This window comes from Mya arenaria, chromosome 3 (assembly GCF_026914265.1).
Source record: "Mya arenaria isolate MELC-2E11 chromosome 3, ASM2691426v1".
NCBI lineage: Eukaryota > Metazoa > Mollusca > Bivalvia > Myida > Myidae > Mya > Mya arenaria.
The window spans coordinates 46454440-46477930 of NC_069124.1; the positions used below are offsets into that span (position 1 = coordinate 46454440).

General features: G+C 34.6%; 1 protein-coding gene across 4 annotated transcripts in view; it reads right to left on the reverse strand.

Moving 5' to 3' along the window:
* Nucleotides 1–487: 487 nt before the first annotated feature.
* LOC128226462 (uncharacterized) overlaps nucleotides 488–23491 on the reverse strand; it is a 39309-nt gene continuing 16305 nt past the window's right edge. For all 4 annotated transcript variants that reach the window (XM_052936346.1, XM_052936347.1, XM_052936345.1 and 1 more), the window contains 12 exons: nucleotides 20476–20581; nucleotides 19789–19968; nucleotides 14539–14683; nucleotides 14260–14379; nucleotides 12615–12669; nucleotides 11874–12041; nucleotides 7601–8631; nucleotides 6454–6518; nucleotides 4534–4694; nucleotides 2576–2687; nucleotides 1950–1966; nucleotides 488–1454 (listed from right to left, as the gene is read on the reverse strand). In XM_052936346.1, the coding sequence (XP_052792306.1) occupies nucleotides 1339–1454; nucleotides 1950–1966; nucleotides 2576–2687; nucleotides 4534–4694; nucleotides 6454–6518; nucleotides 7601–8631; nucleotides 11874–12041; nucleotides 12615–12669; nucleotides 14260–14379; nucleotides 14539–14683; nucleotides 19789–19968; nucleotides 20476–20581 (2276 nt within the window). In that variant the 3' untranslated portion in view covers nucleotides 488–1338. The remainder of the gene's footprint in view (nucleotides 1455–1949; nucleotides 1967–2575; nucleotides 2688–4533; nucleotides 4695–6453; nucleotides 6519–7600; nucleotides 8632–11873; nucleotides 12042–12614; nucleotides 12670–14259; nucleotides 14380–14538; nucleotides 14684–19788; nucleotides 19969–20475; nucleotides 20582–23491) is intronic.

The window sequence follows — 23491 nt, forward strand, 5'->3', positions numbered from 1 at the left end:
AAGTTCATTTAAAAAATATTCTTCTTTGAAGAGGCTGATAAAAAGGCTTAATTACTTGGAATTAATATTTTGCATTACATATATGCGACCGAGAAATAGGGGAATATGAAGACACATATGTTAAGGTAAGTTGATAAAATCCGTTTAAGATCAGAAATGCAAATTAAGTATGTAAAGTTTGGCAAAGAAAACATATATTTAATCGAACAATAATACATAAAAAAATACATAAATCGAACACGACTGGCATGTTTGATTATATATGTTGACATTGTCAACGATTATCGGGACCCACAAAGTTATTAATCGAACATCGTCGGAACAAACGAAATATTATTTAAATATCGTCGGAGCCCACAAAATAGTATTCCGCTTACAGCAGTTTTACTTCAATGGAGGTACACGTTTAAATAATGAATAGCCTGTGTACCGATGGTTGTCAAATAAATGCAACGAAAATACATGAAAGCATAAAACATGTAGAGACATGATTTCACAATATTTTTAATCATGATACACGCATAATGAAAGTGTGATTATCGGACCACGTGCATAACACATTCATTGAATAATTATAACCCAAAACTTCATTCAGGATGTATATAAAAGTTCACATAAACATATGTGTCTTGGCCATATATAGATGGATTGTAAATGACAAAAATTTACATAGTTAACAACCTTATTTTCATTGAAAGAAATAATTAAAAAATAAATACCATTTTAAGTTTTCATCACGAAAACCTATTAAACTAATTGGTATTTATATATCTAGAATATATATATGTAAAAAGCTACAGAAACATGCTCAGTAGCAAAATGTTTAAACATAAACCCGGTTAAGTGGCAATGGACAAACGCCAAAGAAATTCACAAACAAGAAACATAGAACAGCACAAAACTCTACAAACAGCACAGTGCATAAATACTATTTATATATATAAATAATTGGTATGTTTATCAATAATTGTTAGGTACCGCCTTGGAACGGTCAGTAAAATGTAGAAACCAATCTCTAGACAATCAATGATTAGATGGTTGTATGGCACAAACCGAAACAGAACAGAAGGAATTCAAAACAATGTAGAAAAAAGTAAAAATCCTTCCAAACTAACAACAAATATGCATAAAACAATGTTTCAAAAATAAACGAAAAAGGACAACACAATTTACTAAACAATTCTTTACGACTTACATGTAGTTACTTTATACGTTTTGATACCAATAAAATAAGCAGCTTACATTCGGTTTGTCTTTAAAATTTATTTAATAACAGTATCAAACATTTATGTTTCGTATGCAAAGTAAATTACGTCACCAGGGCATGTGTAACCTACTTTAGTTCGGGAGATTGTATTTCCGCCGTTCGCGAACCGATACGCAGATGACGATACTTGTGATTAAAAGAAAGACTAAGCTGCCTGTCACAACCACAATGATCAAGGTCATTTCATCTGCAAAAGAGAATATTGTTTGTATCGATTAGATTCACCATAAAAAGTTGACACCGTATCTCTTCAATAACTGTTATAGGAATAAATCTAGGGGTTTTAAGTTCTTTAAGGACAGGTGCTGCATAAAACAGGTGCTAAAGGAGAAAAGGGCACATTTCATCGCACTTTGAAGCTTACATTAGTAGCATTAGTGATTAATTTAAATAATATTAGGTTTCAACTGGCTAATAAGTAAATTGTATGGGATTATACCTTATTAAAAGATTTAGTCAAAACAAAAGACATTTTTGATTGTCTTAAGCATTTAATTACAGGAATGCCGAACGGTTGGTCTTAATTAGGGCAGAAGTCAACACCCTTTAATAACTTTAGCTAAAACCCTTATAACACAGAACAATCATGTTTTTATCGAACTATGTTGCATTGCGCACACATTATTTGTTTCAAAATTTGAACTGCACATTGAAATTTAATATTAGATCCTTAAAAACTCACCTGATGTTTTCTGTCTGCTGGATAAGAAAATTAAAATATATTGCAAGTTTGGTATTGTTTACAGTTTTACAATTATTACAATATCTAATTGTTTCAATTACATTTTCCGACAATAATAGCAATTGATTTAAACACGTGTATAATAATTCACTAATTGAATTACTAGAACGGTTGGTTAATTCGTGGACACCTTTAACACTACTATATAACGGGCCAAATGTTAATAACTTTATTAGAGTAAACAACGTGATTAACGACATGGTTGTTAACTTTTAAAGGTAAAAATGTCTGATGACGTGCTCACATATTTAAATTTGTATAAGTTCAGCTAAACGAGTTGTCTCAAATATTGTAAAAAATAGCAGACCAAAAGCGTATCAATTCAACTTTCAGTACAGTTACGAATTGAAAGTTAAACAACTATGAAGTTAACAACGCTGTTTAAGTTCTGAACGATCGACCAAATGTGTCAGCAGTCTTAAGAAGCCAGCAAATTGCTTCAGAATTATAGAAGCTTTAATAATTACTTAGAATAACAGTCATGTTCGATCTATTTTCTGTACTAATTTGGGTTAAATGTTCAATGATTGCACCCCCTTAAAGAAAGTCAATGAATCCAAACTTACTGACAGGTAGGGGCTCCGTCGACCGTCGCACATTCATATCCGTTGTCACACTGGCCACCGCTTGCCTCAAACAAAGCACAGACCAACGCCCCGCTCGATGTTTCGTTTGTCACTATAATGCAAGAAAATGCTGACAAAAATATCCATAGTACTACAAATCATACAATCTCATAGGAATGCACTCAAAGTAATGCACAAGGCACGACTGTACACTCACCGTTTGTACCAGTCACGACACTACACTCGTCGTGTGCAGTAGTCACGACACTACACTCACGGTAATGCACTAGTCACGACAGTACACTCACGGTAATGCATTAGTCACAACAGTACACTCACGGTAATGCACTAGTCACAATAGTATACTCACGGTAATGCACTAGTCACGACAGTACACTCACGGTAATGCACTGTCACAATAGTAGACTCACGGTAATGCACTAGTCACAACAGTGTACTCACGGTAATGCACTAGTCACAACAGTGTACTCACGGTAATGCACCAGTCAGGACAGTATACTCACGGTAATACACTAGTCACAACAGTACACTCACGGTAATGCACCAGTCACGACAGTACACTCACGGTAATGCACTAGTCCCAATAGTAGACTCACGGTAATGCACTAGTCACAACAGTGTACTCGCGGTAATGCACTAGTCACTACAGTACACTTACGGTAATGCACCAGTCAGGACAGTATACTCACGGTAATACACCAGTCACAACAATACACTCAAGGTAATGCACTAGTCACAATAGTATACTCACAGTAATGCACTAGTCACGACAGTATACTCACGGTAATGCACTAGTCACAATAGTATACTCACGGTAACGCACTTGTTACGACAGCACACTCACGGTAATGCACTAGTCACAACAGCACACTCACGGTAATGCACTAGTCACAACACTACACTCATGGTAACGCACTTGTCACAATAGTATACTCACGGTAATGCACTAGTCACGACAGCACACTCCCGGTAATGCACTAGTCACAATAGTATACTCGCGGTAATGCACTAGTCACAACAGTATACTCACGGTAATGCACTAGTCCCCACAAGATACTCACACTTATGCACTAGTCACAACAGCACACTCACGGTAATGCACTAGTCACAACAGCACACTCACGGTAATGCACTAGTCACAACACTACACTCACGGTAATGCACTGTCACAATAGTATACTCACAGTAATGCACTAGTAACGACAGTATACTCACGGCAATACACCAGTCACAACAGTATACTCAGGGTAATGCACCAGTCACAAAACTACACTCACGGTAACGCACTAGTCACACTTGTATACTCACGGTAATGCACTAGTCAAGACAGCACACTCCCGGTAATGCACTAGTCACAATAGTATACTGACGGTAATGCACTAGTCACAATAGTATACTCACGGTAATGCACTAGTCACGACAGCACACTCACGTTAATGCACTAGTCACAACAACACACTCACGGTAATGCACTAGTCACAACAGTATACTCATGGTAATGCACTAGTCACGACAGTACACACACGCGAATGCACTAATCACGACAGTACACTGATCGTTTGTTCTAGTCACGACAGTACACTCACGGTAATGCACTAGTCACGAAAGTACACTCACGGTAATGCACTAGACACGACAGCACACCCATGGTAATGCACTTATCACGACATTACACTCACGTTAATACATTAGTCACGACTGTACACTCGCGGTAATGTACTTTGCGACAGAACTCTCATTGTTCTACACTAGTTACAACAACACATACACGATAATGCATTAGTCAAGACAGTAGTCTTATTGTTATACACTACTAACAACAATACAAACACGATAATGCACTAGTCATATGCTAACCATATAATTAAAAAATTCCCAATTAACATTGTTTTAAGACCGAATGCTCAAAAAAACATTTATAAAACTATCAAACATACCAATTGTGGTGTTGACCTGTATCGATGAGGCCGAGACGGTTTCATTAAGAATAGTTACAGTTTCCTTTCCGGTAAGTAGGTCAATGTTTGCCTCGGTAAACAGGGCGATAGATTGCACTGAGTCTTCATAAACGATCTCAAAGTCAGCAATAACACCTCGCCTACAAATGGTTAACTTAAATTTATATATAAAAACTATATTCATATGCAAACTTTTCTAAGAAGCCATTGTTTAATACATATGTGTGTGTGTGTGCGTGCGTGCGTGCGTGCGTGCGTGCGTGCGTGCGTGCGTTAGCGGTTTTAATTTTCAAAGGCACATCGACCATTGGCAAAAACTACACCAATCTTTTAAAAATGATCTTACGCCAATGACTAACATACTTAGGGTTGTTTTTATTGCAGGTATGGTTATCTAGGGTAAAATTATACCAAGCGTGCTCTTTCATGTACTTTTATTTTAACCTCCTCACAATTACGGCATCTGTTAAATAAAACATTGATATATGTCATTCTAGTACTGTGCAAAGAATTCTACGCCATTACGACAATTCGTTCTGTCCACCACTCCATTGTGGAGTAAGTCATTGATATAGGATAAAACTCTGCCAACATCGACCAAACTCGGTCAATATGAGTTCCCGCAGTTTTCATTGGCTGTTGAAACTCGCCAAATATAGGATTTAAAAAATAACTATTTTCATTGTCTGTTGATACTCATCTTATACAAGAAATATGTTGGCTATTAATTTAAAAGGTAGCCTTTTTTTTGATGTTTTTTTCGACTGTCTTGAAAATGTTGTGCTTCGTTTAAACTTATTTGGATTTACTTGCCTACTGGCTACGGTTTGATATTACAATACAGTTGTATTTAACCTGTTGGTTGATTTTACGATAATTTTGTTTTTAAAACCGCAAAGATGGCCGACGAAAGGTGACAATTTTGAACTTTTGGCAAGTAGGAAGTATGTGCAATGTCAATAAAAGGATGCATGTCAAATGTCAGCAAAGTCAAGCCTGAACAGCAAACACCATGCATGATTAAGGGATGAATATGCTTCAAATTTAAAGTAAGGTAAGTTATGAGAATGTTTTTGACCAAAATGTCGTACCTTACGTACAAATAGTTACAGCTTACCTCGGTCAAATAACTGAGTCAATATGAAACCACTTTATTAATAGCATTATAGTCTTATAGCGTACAAAGAATCATTTGCCATCAAGACCAATCTGTCTACCAAACACTCAACTGTTCGCCAACGTGCAAGAAATTATACACCGCGAAGACTATACTGTCTGCCCACAACTCCACCATGGGGCACAAAATCGATAAATGGACGTCTTGTAACGTGCAAATAATCATAGACCTCCTAGACTATCCAATCTGCCCTCAATTTCACTATATGGCAAAAACTTCGATTACTGTATCTCAATAACGCAATCATACGCAAAAAAAGGCAATTCCTTCTGCCATCAACTCCACTATGGGGCAAACCATCGATACCTAAAAGTCTTATAACGTGCAATGAAGCACATCGCTAGATAGAATCTTAAATCTTGTAAGGAATCATACATTGCAAAAGACTACACACTCAGCCTACCATGCCACTTAGGGGCAAAACATCGCTTGCGGAACGTCTAAAAACGTTCAAGGAGTCATACATCGAAAAAACAACTCTATATTTCCACCCCTCCATCGAGATGCAAACATACCTGATGGAAAGTCTAAACTCTTGCAAGGAATCATACATCGCATAGACTTCACTATCTGCCCACCACTCCACTGAGGGTCAAAACAGCGCTAGATGACAATCTACTATCGTTCTCTAAACACATGTTTGGTGACATAATTGTCAAATACGAAATAATGTATAATAATAAAAAATAAAACAACTGTTATGAAGGAAATAAAAATGTTACCTCAATGAAATAATCAAGATGTTTTGGACTTTTTGCCCCATCCGCAGTCCAAATATTTGAAGAAGCTGAAATGTTAATAACATTTATTTAGTTATTTAATATATTCATAACAATAGATTTATTAATTTACCAGTTTATGATTATAGTTAGTTTATGTATAATTAAGCGTCATATACTTTGTCTTGTGAATCAAAATTGTGGGATTAATGGATGCGAAATCCTTATTCTGTTCCCAGTAACTCAAAATCGAGTATACTCTTTTTTTGATTTACATTATTTTAAGGAATATAGTTGCAAACTGCTTTTCCACTACATATATAAATACAATTAAATTATATAATGGTAATCTACTCTTAGCAACAAACATTTCGTTGTTGTTGTATATTCACTTATTTTGCCATATCATTTAAATTTGATTGTAGTGAAATATACGTATGCATACTGTTGTATTTAGATGCATTGCTCATGTTGCCACATAAAATGGCCGGATGGATTTAATAAGGTGTACTTCACTTGACATGACTTGGTTATTACTCTAATCTTACTGATTAAAACGTCCAGCAAAACAGTAATTTCACAGCATCCAACGAGTCAATGAGGTATTCACGCTTACAACAAAAACATATTACAACCACTAAATATAGTAAGAAAATAAACTTAAAACAATGTGTAAAATTAAATTAAAGACCCTTTTCGAAAATATGGAAATATAGTTAATAGTAATGATTGTCTGCTGATGACGCACGAAATCTCGAAAAATAGTCACTTTTTCTCCACATGCCTCATATCGGCAATTTTCCATCGAAATTAACATCGGATGAATGCCGGTACATCCGTAGTTTGTACAATTTAAAATAAAAGTATTCATTGATTGTAGTGTTAACCGTGTACTTTGTATCATTAAGTTTAAATTGCTTGCCGGCGATGTTTATTAGTGCATTAATAATCAAGATTCCTCAGAATAAAGTCCATCGGCTTAACTGCTACATTGAAATTTCAACGCCATCTACTTACAGCGTTGTAAAATGTAAAATGTATAGGATTTTGACATTGTAAAGCATCCTTTTACATCCGAGTTTGTTTACGATGGAAAATGGCCGAGGTGTTCCGAATGTGACGATATGTTTTATGGTATTCGATAGCATACTTGATTCCTTAGCTGAAGAGCAATGTAGAGATTATCCGAACTGCCTTCATTCAAGTCAACATTCGGAGAGATAAAGATTGGGAAGACCACTGTAACCCTGGTTCTTTTTGTTGTTATTGTAGTTGTAGTAGGTGTAGTGGCTGTCGTCGTAGGTTTAGTTGTAGTTGGGGTAGTGATAAATGTAGTTGGTTTAGTGGTAGTCATAGTAGCTGGTGATGAGATAGTTGTTGTTGGTGAAGTGGTAGTTTTAGTTGGTGTAGTGGTAGTTGTAGATAATGAAGTGGTTGTTGTTGGTGGTGTAGTGGTAGCTGTAGTAGGTGATGTGGAAGTTGTTATTGGTGAAGTGGTAGCTGTTGTTGGTGAAGTGGTTGTTGTTTTTGGTGAAGTGATTGTTGTTGTTGGTGAAGTAGTAGTAGTTGTTGTTGGTGTAAGGGTAATTCGAGTTGTTGTTGGTGTATTGGTTGTTCTTGTTGTTGTTGGTGTAGTGGTAGCTGTTGTTGGTGAAGTGGTTGTTTTTGTTGGTGTAGTGGTAGTTGTTGTTGTTGGTGTAGTTGTTGTTGGTGGTGGTGTAGTTGTAATTGTTGTAGTTGTAGTTGTAGTTGGTGGTGTTGTAGTGGTAGTTATTGTTGTTTGTGTAGTTGTTGTTGGTGGTGGTGTAGATTTAATTGTTGTTGGTGTATTTGTAGTTGGTGTTGTTGTAGAGGTAGTTGGTGTGGTGGTAGATATTGTTGGTGTATTGGTAGTCCGTGTTGTTGTAGTGGCAGTGGGTGTAGTGGTTGTTGTAGTGAGTGAAGTGGTTGTTGTAGTTGGTGTAGTGGTAGTTGTTGTTGGTGCTGTGGTTGTTGTTATTGGTGTAGTTGTAATGGTAGTTGGTGTAGTAGAAGTTGTTGTTGGTGTTGTTGTAGTGGGCGTTGAGATGGTTGTGGCTGTAGCTGCACATGTTTGACAACATGAAACTGTTCTTGACTCATCAGTATAATGTGGACAAAAAGCTGCATTACATGACGTTGAACGATCTCCATAGGGGCAATCTGCAATGTATAAATCGCATAAATTAGCCACAGTATAATGAATTTGATTCTATAAAAGATATATTTCTTTCTTTAAAGAAATGCTGAAGCTATTATTAACTATGCAGTGCATAAATTGTGCGTTCAATCAAAAAAGGAACTAATGTTGCTGCAACATCAAAAAATTGAACGAAACTCATTGTTTGTTATTTATTGACCGTTGTAACACACTTAAAATCGTACATATTTACTAATATGTTCTTTCACTGAATAAGGTAGAGAAACCCAAGAGAAATATCAAACAATAGGCGAATAAATAGGGGATATGTGTTAATTTCTGTGTAAGATCGCATTTTATGTCATAGAAAAACATGTTTTCATGAGTGGCGAAGGTCGAGTGTAACTATAGTTTTTTTCTGTGAAATAAAATAAGATCTTACGCTGAAATCAAGAAATTGCTTATTTTTTAGTATTATTAGAATTTTAATTTATTTTATTGAATACCCCTTTTTCGGAAAGGATGTTTTTACGCCGTGTGACGCCCATCACGCAAAATTATAGCTGATGACGTAGCTGTCAGGTTTTATTTGCGGTTCTTGGACAAAAAGTTCTGGATATTTTTTTTTTATAATTATTATTTATTAACACGTGTTTTAAGTACTAACATTTTATAAACATAAAATCAATGACCTTTCATGTATGCATATATATTCCAAATAATAACAGTAATTTCACTAAAGCGATTTTAGATTAAACAGGGCATGAATACATACCGAATTACTACGCCACCATTTATTGAATGATAATAAGAAATATCTAACGTTTTAGCAGAACAATTACGGATAACCATTGGATTAAAAAACGTTTCTTAGTTTTATGATACATGGGTATAAGTCATCCGTCACTGTCAGCGATTAGTCTGGTTCGCTTGAAGATGTCGTTTTCCAGGTACAAATTAAGGAACAAGTTAGGTTGTAGACACATTTTGAGACGTGGTTTGGGTAAAAAATCATCAGTTAATATGTTAATTGTTGAGTTAAATTTCCGGGATGTTCGTATAACGTATAACAACGACAAACAGTTCAAAAAGATATGTGAACGCTGATATAGCATGGTTATTTATGTTCGAGCAGTTGTTTTCGTCTGTTATTTGTTTAATATAAAAACGTAATATAAAAATGTTCGGACATTCAGCTTCAAAGTTTAAGAAAACGTTTAAAAGACAGGATCACCTTGTTCTTTTCAACTGTAAGTTTTTTATTTTAAAAGATATTTTTACGGACCTATAGACCAAAGGTTCGTGATAGCTTTAATTAAATTTATGCAATCTTTTTAAATTTCCCTTTTTGGCCACATTTTCTTAAGTGGCGTCTTTAGTTTTGATCAAGGGGAAGGAACTACAATGGACTTTAAAAGCATTTCTTGAAAGATGATATTTTCACTTCGATATTACATCGAAAAGCATAAAAGAAACAAGTACTGTTTTTGTGTTTCCGCAATCGGACCACATCGGTCATTATCCATCGTAAACAACCTCTGATATTTATGGACGCTTTACAATCTCAGAAATCATTACAGTTTACTACGCTGTAAGTAGATCGCGTTGTTATTTCAATTTAGCAGTTTAGCCTAAGGCCATTATGAGGAATCTTAATTATTAATGCAATAATACACTTTACTGGGAATCCGTTTGAATGTAGTACAAATCACTCGTTAAAACACTTATCTTAATTAACGGTAGTAGTATTATTAATTATACGAACTACTCTGACTACTGCACTACTGACTACTGCACTGTCATTCATCCAAGGTTGTTTTCGATGTGAAATGGCCGAGGTGCGGATGAAAATGAAACATTATGAACTTGTTTATTCACTTAAGATTACTTTAAGTAGTTTACTTTACAGTAGTTATCTTCGCTCGTAGTTCGTGAAAAAAATGTGTATTAAAGTTATATTTTGGCAGTTTTCTTGTTCGTCGGTGTTCTTTTAAGTGTTCCCCTATTGCTGAACTTGAAGTTAAAATCTTAGATTCGGAAGACTTTTAGGGCATATATATTTAGGATATGCATTTCGGATATGCTTTCAAGTTCAGATGCTGTATACGAAAACATATATGGCTATCGAACTTAGTATACTTATTCATCAAATGGAATTGAATCAAACGGAATACACCAACATTCAAGTAAATCTAAGGTTACAATACTTTACTAAATTTTAAGAGTTTAACGGTACCGAATAGATTGAGTGACCTCTGGTGTTTTTGATACAATATGTATCCAAAAGAACAATCTATATCCTGTTAATAATGTATTTCCTTGATTTGAATAAAGTCAAATCTATCTTTTTTACAACGCCATTCTTTAAGTATTCCTGTTAGGAACCGAAATAGTTTACATCCTTCCATGCCCTTTGATTAGACGTCACAGTTTGATACCAAGTCAATGCAATAGGTGGCAAAAGAGTTTCAGTCAAACAAAACATATATAAAGATTGCTTGAAAAACAGTTATATTGTTGAATTGACCGAATATACATGTCCGGGATGGAAAAAAGAAATAAACTTTCGCCATATACTTCAGAAACGGATGATATGAAAGATATAATCATTCTTGGTATTTTAAGAGCTCTCGTCGGACATATCCAGGTCCGGTATGACAAAAAAAGAATATTTCAGCATTACAAGTATATAAAGTAACAATAAAAATAGCAATTTTTATAAACCTCAGGTGCACAACTTCAAGCATCCAACATGCTCCTGGTTTTATGACTGTAGGTAAAATTATTTTGGAATTTTGAATGGAACAAGTTCGCATAATACTTCGCACGGATGCAACCCGCTCCCAATAAGTTGGAGCATAAAACATAAAACGTTCAAAGGAGGTGTTTTAAAATGTGTCAGAAAATTATCTATTTGGCCGAAATGCGCTCGTGAGGCTGTTGGAAGATGAAAATTTTTAGGCTTGGTATTAGGGAGAGAGATTAGTGAGAAAGATATCAGTACTGCAGTGGCTTCTTTTCTCTATTTTGATAGTTGTCTTAGTTAACAAATTATCTAGAAGTCACTAAGTGCAAATAAGGATTTTGGGTGTGCACAATGGTTAGCGCACACGTTTTTTCGAAGGCCGAGTTCGTTTGGGTTTTATGGTTTCCCCTAAAACACAAGACAATATTCTCGCGCAACATAAAGCCAACAAGAGTGACTTCGCAATAGTTGAAATGACTTCCTTAAAGTAAAACAAATAGTGTTTGAACTACTGCTTACCAGCGTTGTTCACGTTTGCGAGCCTTATTTGCTCGCATGTTTCACAGCAATCTTGGCGAATGTGGCTGCTGTAGCATTTGTATGAGGTGTTGGGAAAAGCCAGCAATTCGCTGCACGTCACCGTCTCGAACGTTACGATGCTTGGGTTGTTCCCGAACATACATGACTCTTAAACAATAATAATTATGCAATAATATTCATGATAATAGTAGTAATAATCATGACATGGATAGTCGAAATAAAGTCGTTATAATCATGACAGTTATAGTCATGATCATAATCGTAAGAATCATGACAAACTTTATCGTATCGACAGTTGAAGCAATCATACAATATTCGTCATGATAATAGTCGTAATAATCATGACAATAGTAGTTGATACGAACACTTATGTTAAAACACGTAAGCCACCACAAGGATTTAACAATTCATTTCCTTTTTCAGGCAGCTTTTGAAGTAAAATGAAAGAAACAGAATGTAATATGTAATACTAAATAGTCTTCTTCAATGAAGTGATATTGGAGCCGTTTGCCGGTGGGTTTTACACATATTATAAGGCCATCTTATTAATGCACGTACCTCGAACTAATACAGCTGAGTAGTTTTAAAATATATGAAAAACCTAAGAACTTTATTGGTCAGTTCTCTATAACTAAAATTTTCCAGTTCTTGGTCTTTCGTCGTCTCTCGTGAATAAGATGACACAATACTACGTTCTATCATAGATACATAACCACTCACCATTCGCTACAGCCGGAGCACTAGACGATACAACACATGATCCACCACTACACAGCTAGAGGGTACCGAAAAACATAGTTGAATACATATATACATATATTGAATAAATAACTATTTCATTATTATTATATGCAAACAGTTGTTTTATTCAAATGATTTCTGTTTTGATTTTACAAGTGTCATGTTTTATGATGCAAGTATGTGTATAAACTTTCCCCATTTCACGGTATTGTGAGCCGTTTATTATGTTCAATGTTATTCAAGAGTATATCACAGGTATTCACAAGAGTTTTTTCTGAGAAAATGGTTGTTAAATAAAGAACACTTCGGCTCTGCTACATAAAGATCCCTTAGTTCTAAAACGATGGTCAAAAAGGGATAACAGATTTATAAATTTAATGATCTTACATTGAAAACAAATTGTGTTCCAAATTAAAAATTCTTTATTTGAAAAAGTGCGATATAAAATTGTTTATCATCGGAATCTATTTTTTTCCGAAAAGATTATCCTACATTGGATATGTATTTATTGATTTTATTGAATAAAGTAAAACAGTCTAAAGTGTTGGTCATAAATTGAAAAATACTTTGTTCTAAAATGTTGATCCTATGTTAGAGAACACTTTGCTATAAAATGCCGGCTGGAAGAACTCGTTGTTCCTAAAAACATTATTCTCATTGGTTACGCTTTGTTCTAAAATGATGGCATAACTTAAAAAATACTTTGTAATGTCAAAAGTTGGTCCTGAGGTTGTGGGTTCGATCCCCACCAGGGGTACTTCCTCATAGCCTCTCAAAAAGGACACAGTACTGGTTTCTGCCCAGGCAACGGACTCGAGAGTGATTCTATAAGCTATCAGCTTTCGTCACAATCGAGCTAGAATAATTGTGTATAAACCAAAAGTTGGTCCTACATTGGAAAATACATTGCTTTAAAATACTGGCCATTAATTGAATGCCTCATTGGTAACGCTTTGTTCAAAATATTTGGTCATACATTGAAAAATCCATGTACTTTAATGTTTGTCTTATATTGGAAAACACTATGCTTTAAAATGATTGCCCTTAATAGCATCCCCAATTAGTAACGCTTTGTTCTAATACTTTGTTCTAAAACAAAGAATTAAAGTGTTAGGTTTTTGTTTTATTATTCTGAAATATTGGTCATAACATTTACAAACACTGTGTTCTAAATTGTTGACCTACATTTGAAACCTCTTCATTTTGACAGGTTGGTCCCAAATGAGGAAACATTTGGTCCAATAAATGTGACCCTATCTTCAATTACACTTAGTTCTTTAATCATGATTATATAACAAAAAACAACAATTTGTTTTAAAATAATGGTCCGATATTGAACAAAATGTTCCAAACTAATTGGAAGACATGGTGGTTTTATGATGAAAAGCACTATGTGGTAAATTGATTTTCCTAATGTGAAGAATACTTCATTGATATAAACCTTAAAAAATATCCGATAGTGAAGATCCCTTAAGTGATATGAAGTCCTAAAATCTTCGTCCTAAAGTGAAGATCACTTCAGTGATATAAAATCCTTAATAAATTGTTCTATAGTAAAGATACTAAATATCACTTCAGTGATATATTATAAAGGTCTTTACCAATGAATCTCTTCGGTCCCTACCTTTCCGTCCCCACAAGTTGTACCCTCCCAGGCGAGATTAGTTCTATAAAAGCTAGAACTTCCTGGCACCAAACAGTTCATTATGGAACAGATCCCACTGTAATCCGAATCATAGCTGATCTGCAACAAATACAACATACGCTCAAAAAAATAAACGATTCACCCAAATGCGCAAATACATGAAAAAGATTAGTAAAATTCTCTGAAACATTTGGAGATAAATAAAGTTTTTGATCATATATAAAATGTTTCAGAGGTAAACCATTTCAATGGATGTACCCTGGAGAGGTAGGAACCGGCTCCCTCCAAGTATTCACACTGCTGGTCTGGAGTGTACACCTGACCGGCAAGGTCACCCAAATAAGGGTCAAGGTCAGATGTGTTATAGTTGACGTTGCGAGTTGCCAGACAATTCTCGCCGTCACTGGAAAGTAGAGCCATTATTCAAGATTAACACCCATCCAAGTTAGTCATTCTAAAATGCCGTCCAGGCTTTTTTTAATGATGGTTAGCCTGGACGTCATCCATAATAAAATTCGTAAACATGTTCAAAATGCCGATCAGAATTTGGTCGCAAATTTATTGAAATTATTCCAATTTAGTCTATTAAAACAAAAAAAGAACATTTTACCTGTTAAAATTAATCCTTTTTACATCAATTGCACTATATATTATAAAATAATCACGTTCCGAATTGTTAAAACAACATACATTTTCAAACACCATCAAAATTCACTAAACACCATTGTTTTTGTTAACGAATGTAGCCGAGAATATCCAAATGCATTTTCTTTTCTCTGCTTAAGGTTACACATGACTATTAGTTACTTTAGTACAGCTTAGTACGGGCTGTAGTGTCATTGGCAGTAGTTTTGTTAAGGCAACATATTGTAAACCTGTAAATTATTCAAAATAAATTAAGAATGAAGTGTTTACAAACATTTATTACTTTTGTTAGCATATTGGAACAAGGACATTTAGTTTTTGACAAAATGAATCAAATAGCAATATCATTAAGTTTGTGGAATGTTATCATGCAAAGTATGGGAAGAATTTTCATTTGCATGCATGGCATTTTTTTCAGTTCGTATCATTATTTTCTATTCTTGTAATTTACCCCTCATTTGCGCTCACTTGGATGTCTTTGAACTTTTATATGCTTAATATTCCTTTGTTTGGTTTCTTTAAAGCATCCAGATTCTGACACACAACAAAAAAACTTTTTTAAGTACTACTTGTCACAAACTTGTGGTAAGAGCAACCTCAGGTACCAACTGGTGTTTGTACGAGCTCTCTCCTCCCTACCTTTTTCCTACCAGTAGGCGAGTAAGTTTTCTGGTGTTCCCGAGTGAACGACCATTTGTATGTATGTTGACAAAAACCTGCCATGACGGTTTGAAATTCTGCAATTATTTGGAGGTTTTTGATTGCCATCTTTTGATATAAAAACATTCCTACATTCCTTTCCCCTTTCCCACACGCACCTAGCCTCCCGTCTAAAAACGACCATACATTATAAATACTATATGTGTGCTTTTACTTTGTATGACAGAAATTAGAATACTGGGTAAAATTACCGGTTTGCCTTTATAAGCTTTGTTAAATTTTATAGCGTCTCTTTGAACCCCTGGCGCGTTCATGTCACAAACTGGGCATATGACCTTCTATAAGATGACATTTTAAATGTAAAGTCGGCGAAGATTGCACAAGTGTCCCATAACAACCCGAGGTATATTCTATAAGAGCATGAAGGCCAATTCTCACGCAGAGTCCCGGCTTTGTCATGTTTTAACCCCTTAAACACATAAGTGTTACTTCTGTTTACAAATATAGTTCTTTTAAAAACACACACAACAATTCTAACTCTAGTTGTTTTCCTATAAGCTTGACGATAAAACACACTCTAGTCGGAAAAAAAGCAAACAACAATGTTCTGTAATTATGTTTTTCTATCAATTCCTTAAAAAAAATAGTAATTTCCTGAAGATTCCCTTTAGTTGAGTTTTGTATAGGTTTTCTGATGTGAGGAATAAGGTATTTGTTAATATAAATATCATCATGAAACATATGTTCTAGCGAAACTATATATATATATACACATAATAAATTGATAAGTCAGCAAAATCTCTGATAATTGTAAACTTGGATTGTCGTGTTGAAGTCAAATTTTGATTAATAGGTTACACAATAAAACATTTTGATTCACTTAGTGTAAGAATGCCGTTGATATACATGTTTTTTTTTAATATTTAGTCTTATTTTAAATACATGTGTATAATAGTATGCATTGTCCACATTGCCCATAGAATAGTTTGTAAATACATCTTGAATCCTGTATGTGACGATAAATGTTTTTCAAATTCATTAAGTACAAAAGTGTGGTAACTGATAATGATAGTGTTAGGGGAAGGTAATCTATACTAAAAATACTACTTCAGATTGAAACCTTAAAGTTTAGTTGTGTGTAACCTTTTTTTTCTTTTTGGCAGTAAGAAAGCTCCTGTCAACTGAAATCAGGTATTTAAATTACTTTTTTGAAGAAATAGCTTGTGAATTTGCAAAATGGATATGGTTATTGATAAGAATTAATGTATTTATTGGTAGTCTTAAGCAACAGAATACAAATGAAGACCATTTCATTTCATAGACAGTTTTTACATGTTTACGAATTTTGTTATGAATGACGTTCCAGGCTAACCATCATTAAAAAAAAAGCCTGGACGTCATTTTAGAATGACTACCCTCCAAGTATACATGTTTTACTAATCCGTCAAAAAAGTCTTCCAAAAAGAACTGAAAGCTTAGTGTCTCCAGTCTTGGGCAAATTACTATTCCACGCCACATTTGTCATGTGATGATCATCAACATCACATGATGTCACTAAATATTCTGTCACTCGAAGCAATATTTTACTTATTATTTCAAAAGACCGTTTTTTAATAAAAGTACATAAATATAGGGTGTAAACAAGTATCAATATGTGCAATATTAACAAATGGATGAGTCAGCAAACAAGAGTAATACGAAAACAAAACATAACCTAATGAATTTAATTCTATTACTCAACAGCAAGGCACAGATATCATCTGCCGGTGTTTAAAAGCTTTCTTGCATTTATAATCAAGTTAAACAGCAATATTATTATTTTCATCGGGTTCATATATATTTAAATTTTTAAAAAGAACAAGCACAGCTGAAATACCGTTCTAAGATTTTGTAAGAAATATAACCACAGCAGTAGTGTATCCATGAAACTCCAAGGGGTGGTATTCAATCTTGGTCTTAATTTGATAAAAGAACGATGGAGCTAATCGGATAATGGACCTATACCGTGAATGCGGTCATTGATATATGACCATAGGATTGACACAATTGGCATATTGAATACAACCCCATAGCAGTAAAAACTTGAAAGTTAACGACGACTATGTTGACAACTTTGTTAATGTTATCATAGTCCTGAACAACCAGCTAAATATCTAGTTAAACAGCAATACCATCCAAACTCGCTATGTCGACGTAGGGTATCTCGACTCTCCGGTCCCGAATTAATACCATCTAATTATATAAAATAAATATGCTTGTGTCGAATTTCCTATCTCGATTTTCGCTATGTCGACCTCCTATTTCAGTACCTGTGGTAGAAGTTCACGCATTTGCAATGTTTCTTATGTCGAACTGTAGATGGAGTTGTAGGTGCGAAAATATTCAAGACGGTTTGCGGCATGTCGCTAAACTACCGTGTGTGTCAAAATAACAAACTGTCATAATTGGAGTTAATTGAAGTTTTCTTACAATGTTCAGATGTATGTTATTGTTGTTTTATATCTGTTTTGTGTAATCCGTAAAGGTAAATGAAATCAATTTGCCACAAATAATTCTTTTATTTTTTCACTTTAATTTTCAATAATACGTTTGCTGTTTCAATTTCAGAAATCGGATTTCATACATGAATCAAACTCAAATGTGTTGGGGTTGGTATTAATTTTTTTTGAAATGCGGATGTGTCGAATGTTCGTTATCTCGACCTTTTTCCCTAGATCCCGACAAAGTCGACATAACGAGTTTCGACTGTACTACATTTCATCGAGCCTATTCTATTAACTAGTCATGCTTAAAAGTGATGCTAAAGAAGACATGCTTTTCGGTGGTTTATTTGAAAATAACGGTGTTTTATATCCTGATAAGCTCATCGTTTGAAACAATGAGTTATCTCAATTTAAGATTGTTTCACTGTATAAAAACGAAGATAAACGCACACAGAGCTGGAAAAAACAATAATGAAGTCGTCTCCGGTTTGACGTCATTTGGCTATCATTTCACGCGATTTTCCAATAAAATATCAATTAATTATTATATTAAATGAAATATAAGCATGAACTTAAGAACAGAAATCCATCGTTGATACCAAAAGTAAATATTTCACCCGTGACCAATCCATATTGGTGCATCCTCGGTGAAATAAAGTTATCCAGCTTTACAACTTGACATTCACGACGTCACAAAATGCTTCGGTCGATGCGCCCTTGTTAATCATTAAGAGTTTACCTAATATTGTAACGCGTTCGCTAGCGTCCAGGGGCTGCATGTCCCTGGCTGCTCATGATCACCCTAGGCAAAAATTATAACACGAAGCAGCACCCGATATCCTGCGCTCATCTGTAGCGTTAGAAAACATTAATTTATTAACCTGGTCATCTACTATACGTACATGTGCAGATTGTGCCGTTTAAATTTAGTCCCGATATCCGGTAAATGTAAACAGCTTCACGAACACTTCCTTTGATTACTATTTAAGTGAAATGGTAAGTTTCTCCGTAAAATATGATAAACATCACGCAGCACTTATTCAAATCTGGCATAGCACTTCTTAATGCCGTTTTTATAGCCCCATAAGAATTGTCACTGTTGCAAATAACAACATCAGCTAACGTAGTGTTCAACTATGAAAGCTTTCTGTTGACAAATACACTGTTGAAAACTATGTGTTTTCGCTGATTTATTTGACATATAGCTTGTTTTCATGATCCTGTCCAGACTCATGTGACCCGAAAACCAGTGTGTTTATATACCAAAACCTAAATCGGACACGAGGCTGGCCGATCGGTTGATGGCCGTTTTGGCCAAAACAAGTTTGGTAGGACTCTCCTGACCTAGATAAAAGAATGTCCTATTCAGAAAGAAAGATCGCGTACTGTAAAAACTATAAACGACTTGTGTATGAATAATAAATAAAGTGAAACTAAATTGAATCATGATTTGAGTAGCAACGATTGAATAAAATTAAAACATCCTAAACAATACAAGTGCATCATAAATACTATGCATTAGTTATATAGGATTAATCATGTTTTAGGCATATACTTGATTGCTGAAATATCTAAAAGAGGTAAACTAAGTTACGCCACCGTGGAACAATAATAGTCTACCTGCGGTAAGGATAATTATCACTGTTATTTATCAAGACACCATAAGCCTGGGTCGTATCAAATATGTTCTAGCCATAACCTTAACTGCACTACTACTTACGTGTTAAACGTAGTGATATACGCAGTAAAGTAATCGATGGAGCATGAAGAAAATGAGAAGCGATGGAGGTTTTTGATCTCGTCAGAAGATACGCCAAAAGAGGGAGCCATCACATACGCATCGTCACTCGAACAAAGTTCGCCATTACCGTCGACTGTACCATCGTGCTGGGCGCCCAAACTGAATAGCATGCGATTGAGGATTTTTAACAGTTTATTATTTCTAATATCATTATTGTAAATAAGTTCTTTATTTTCACATATTATAGGTTATAGAGACCACCTTAAATTGAACAATTTGCACGCGAAAAAATACTGATTTCTAGAAAGAAATGAGAAGAAAGATTGGTTGAACGGTATCACTTTGTATTCCATAAACAACCCCGGGTCCGGGGAATAAAAACGGTGAAAATGTTCAACACATAATAGATCGAGCAGATCCAGTGTGTTCAGTGACATAAATTGTAAATCACAAACAAATCGTTTGCAAAACCTATATATTTTGAAATAAGCCCATGATATGATATGCTTAGATTCAAATGCTAAAAGAAGAGATAAAAACACTTATAAACACTCAATAATTCCGAATTATCTGCCCAATGAGCTACATGAACAAGAACGAATTCCTCTTTACGACTCGCTGACTTATTCCTTTTATTCAAGCCTTTGCCTCGTGTCCACCACTTACTTATGTCCCAACTCGTGTGCAGCAATCGTGGCTAGAACCGCCCCGAAATGGTCTTCGTTGATGTTGTAATTCAAGTTACTACACGCTCCAGGAGTGTAGGCGAGGCCTGCAATCGAGCAAGTTTTTAAATGACCATGTGCCCGACTGATGATACCGTTATTATCAGTATGATATAGAGTGGTGATGGTATCTACTCGTCCAGTTGTTTAGTTTGTTTGCAACTGCTCCTTGAAGGATGTACTTCAATTTCCGTTCAACCATTGATCATAAAAATGCTTTAATATATATTTTATGATTGTCTGTTATTTCATTTAATCATTTTGGTCAGTTCTTTATCACATGCTGTATCTCGTTTTCGGCTAAATACAACAATCACGTGCTGTTTTATAATGAAATTCAAAGTTTAATTATAAATAATGGAAATCATTCACAATCATTTGGAGAAGATGAAGTTGTTTGACGGGGTTTCCCCTTGTTTGTGACTTTGTATGTTTTATGTTTACAGCGTCTTTCTGACTTTATTACACACAATCATCCAATTGTAGAAATTCAAATAAATGGAAACTATAAAACAAATCTTTTTTGAAGAACTCAACTTTCTTGAAGGGGCTGTACTCCATATGATAAAATAGCGAAAAAAAGAGAATATTGTCGAAAACTGACATTAACTTGGCATCGATGTGTACAATGCATTGAAACCTACTAACTGAAGTACCACATAGTACCAAATACCAAATACAATTTATTTAAGTTTAGCAGTTATTTCGTATTTTTCCATAAAAAAGATTACTGGGTATGTCTACCAGGTAGAATTCATTCCTTATGCGTGATTGGCTAGTCGGTGTTATCACGTGATATTACCGAGGTAGGTAAATAGCTTAATTATGTCATCTAATAAGAGTAAGCCGTAGTAGCTCAGTGGATACGACGCTGGACTGCAAATTTGGCAACACAGGTTCGACCCGGTCTCCAACACATTTTTTTTTTTACATTTTGTTACTTTTTTTACAAAAAAACGTTTTTTGGTCCCAGTCTGGTGTACAGTCCCTTAAAACAATATAGTAAACAATCACTTGAATTTCTTGACACTAGAATAGTTTTCTGATTATTCAAAATTAAGAAATCTATTTAAGTGGGATCATTGAACATAAAAATACACGATTCTGTATCACTTATTTTTTAAATGGACTTCTGACACGACAACTGCATCAGGAATAACTTAAAAATAACAGATAACTCAGTAAACAAAATCATATAGAAAACAAGTCTAAAGAATTCAGACTCGTCTTAAAACACTGGCAGCGCAGAAAGATCACATTAACACAAGTAACAGTCGTTAACTTACATAAAACTTAAACAAAAATGATATCGCTGTGTACAACGCAATGGGCGTTAATTACAGATGTATCACGTCGCTAACGCCACATGTATTTTACTCAGTTTTTGCGCCTTTTTACAAATCGAAATTTACTTGGGTTGTATACCACGTAAATACCAGTTAATTTAAAAATAGTATCGGTTTATGTATCTGCTCTAATCATATGACTTTTACATGCTAAATATACAAACTATTAACTTGGAAACTATTATGCGCTAGTTTCAACTTATCGTCATTCTATCAATGTAATGATAGTATTATGTATTTCGCATATGTTTCGCCAGACGGTTCCACATATTACGATAGGAAAACTGATAAAAATGGCATATTACAGTTGTTTGAGCATTTCGAAATTATTAGACACGATTATACAGATATTTCATTATTATTGTCAGGTGACTTTAATTCTCGTAATAAAGACTTCTTAGATTTTATACCCAATGATAATCTTAACTATGTATTTGGCGATGTAGAATATGAGGGGAGTTATTTTGAAATGCCACGAAACAATAAGGATATGATTCGGGGGAATAATTTTGGAAAAAAACATTAGTTAATTTTTGCTGCATTTTAGACGTTCATATTCTAAATGGTAGATTCCCGAGCGACTTAAACGGAGAATTTACATGTTTTTCAAATGATGGTGTCAGTACAGTCGATTATATGATAGCTTCCTCTGACCTTTTTCAATATATTAGAGATTTTAAAGTGTTAAATGCAGATGATTCTGATCATTTTCCAATCTCATGTATGTTAAACCTGAACTCTAAGGAATTATCGCAAACTACGGTTATGACTGATAGCATAAATGCGACTAATGATAGATACAAGTTGCAAAATAATTTGTGTGATACCTTTATAGAAAACATACGTAACTTATTGCATGCTCGTAATGCTCTTATTTTACAATCAATGAACGATGGTATAAATCAATGCATTGACAAAAATATACTATGATGCTGGAAATTGTATGAAAAGCAAAATTAAATATGTGTCAGACCAACCTCCATGGTGGGACGAAGAATGCTATCAACTTAAACAATTAAAAAACACTGCCCTACGTGCATTTCGTCATTCTAATAGTAGCAATGACCTTAAAATATATAAAGATAAGCGTAACGCGTTTAAAAACTGTTGCTGTGTGAAGCAATACGATTATCAATGTAAGAATAGATTTAAATTAGTAAACAGTGCAAACCCAACATCATTTTGGAAACAATTGAAACTTGGTACAAAGAAATCGAAAGCTGTGTCTAGTATTGCTGCCAATGACTGGCACGATTATTTCAGAAGCCTTCTCTATGATGAAAATGCAGTATTGGTTGATCCGAATAGTGAAAATGTTCATGATTTTATAGACGAAAGTGCTAGCACCCTTAATGATACTTTTACTTTATCGGAGGAAGAATCATCTATTTCCAAACTATTAAATAATAAAAGTTGTGGGTTATATGGAATTCCGTCTGAATTTTATAAATATACGTGTTCTGATATAGGACCTTTTTTCTTGTTATTATTTAATAAGATTTTGTCAACAGGAGTGTTTCCACAATCTTGGGGACAAAGTATAATATGCCCTGTTCATAAATCTGGATCAAATACTGTACCAGGAAACTACCGTGGTATATCAATTACAAA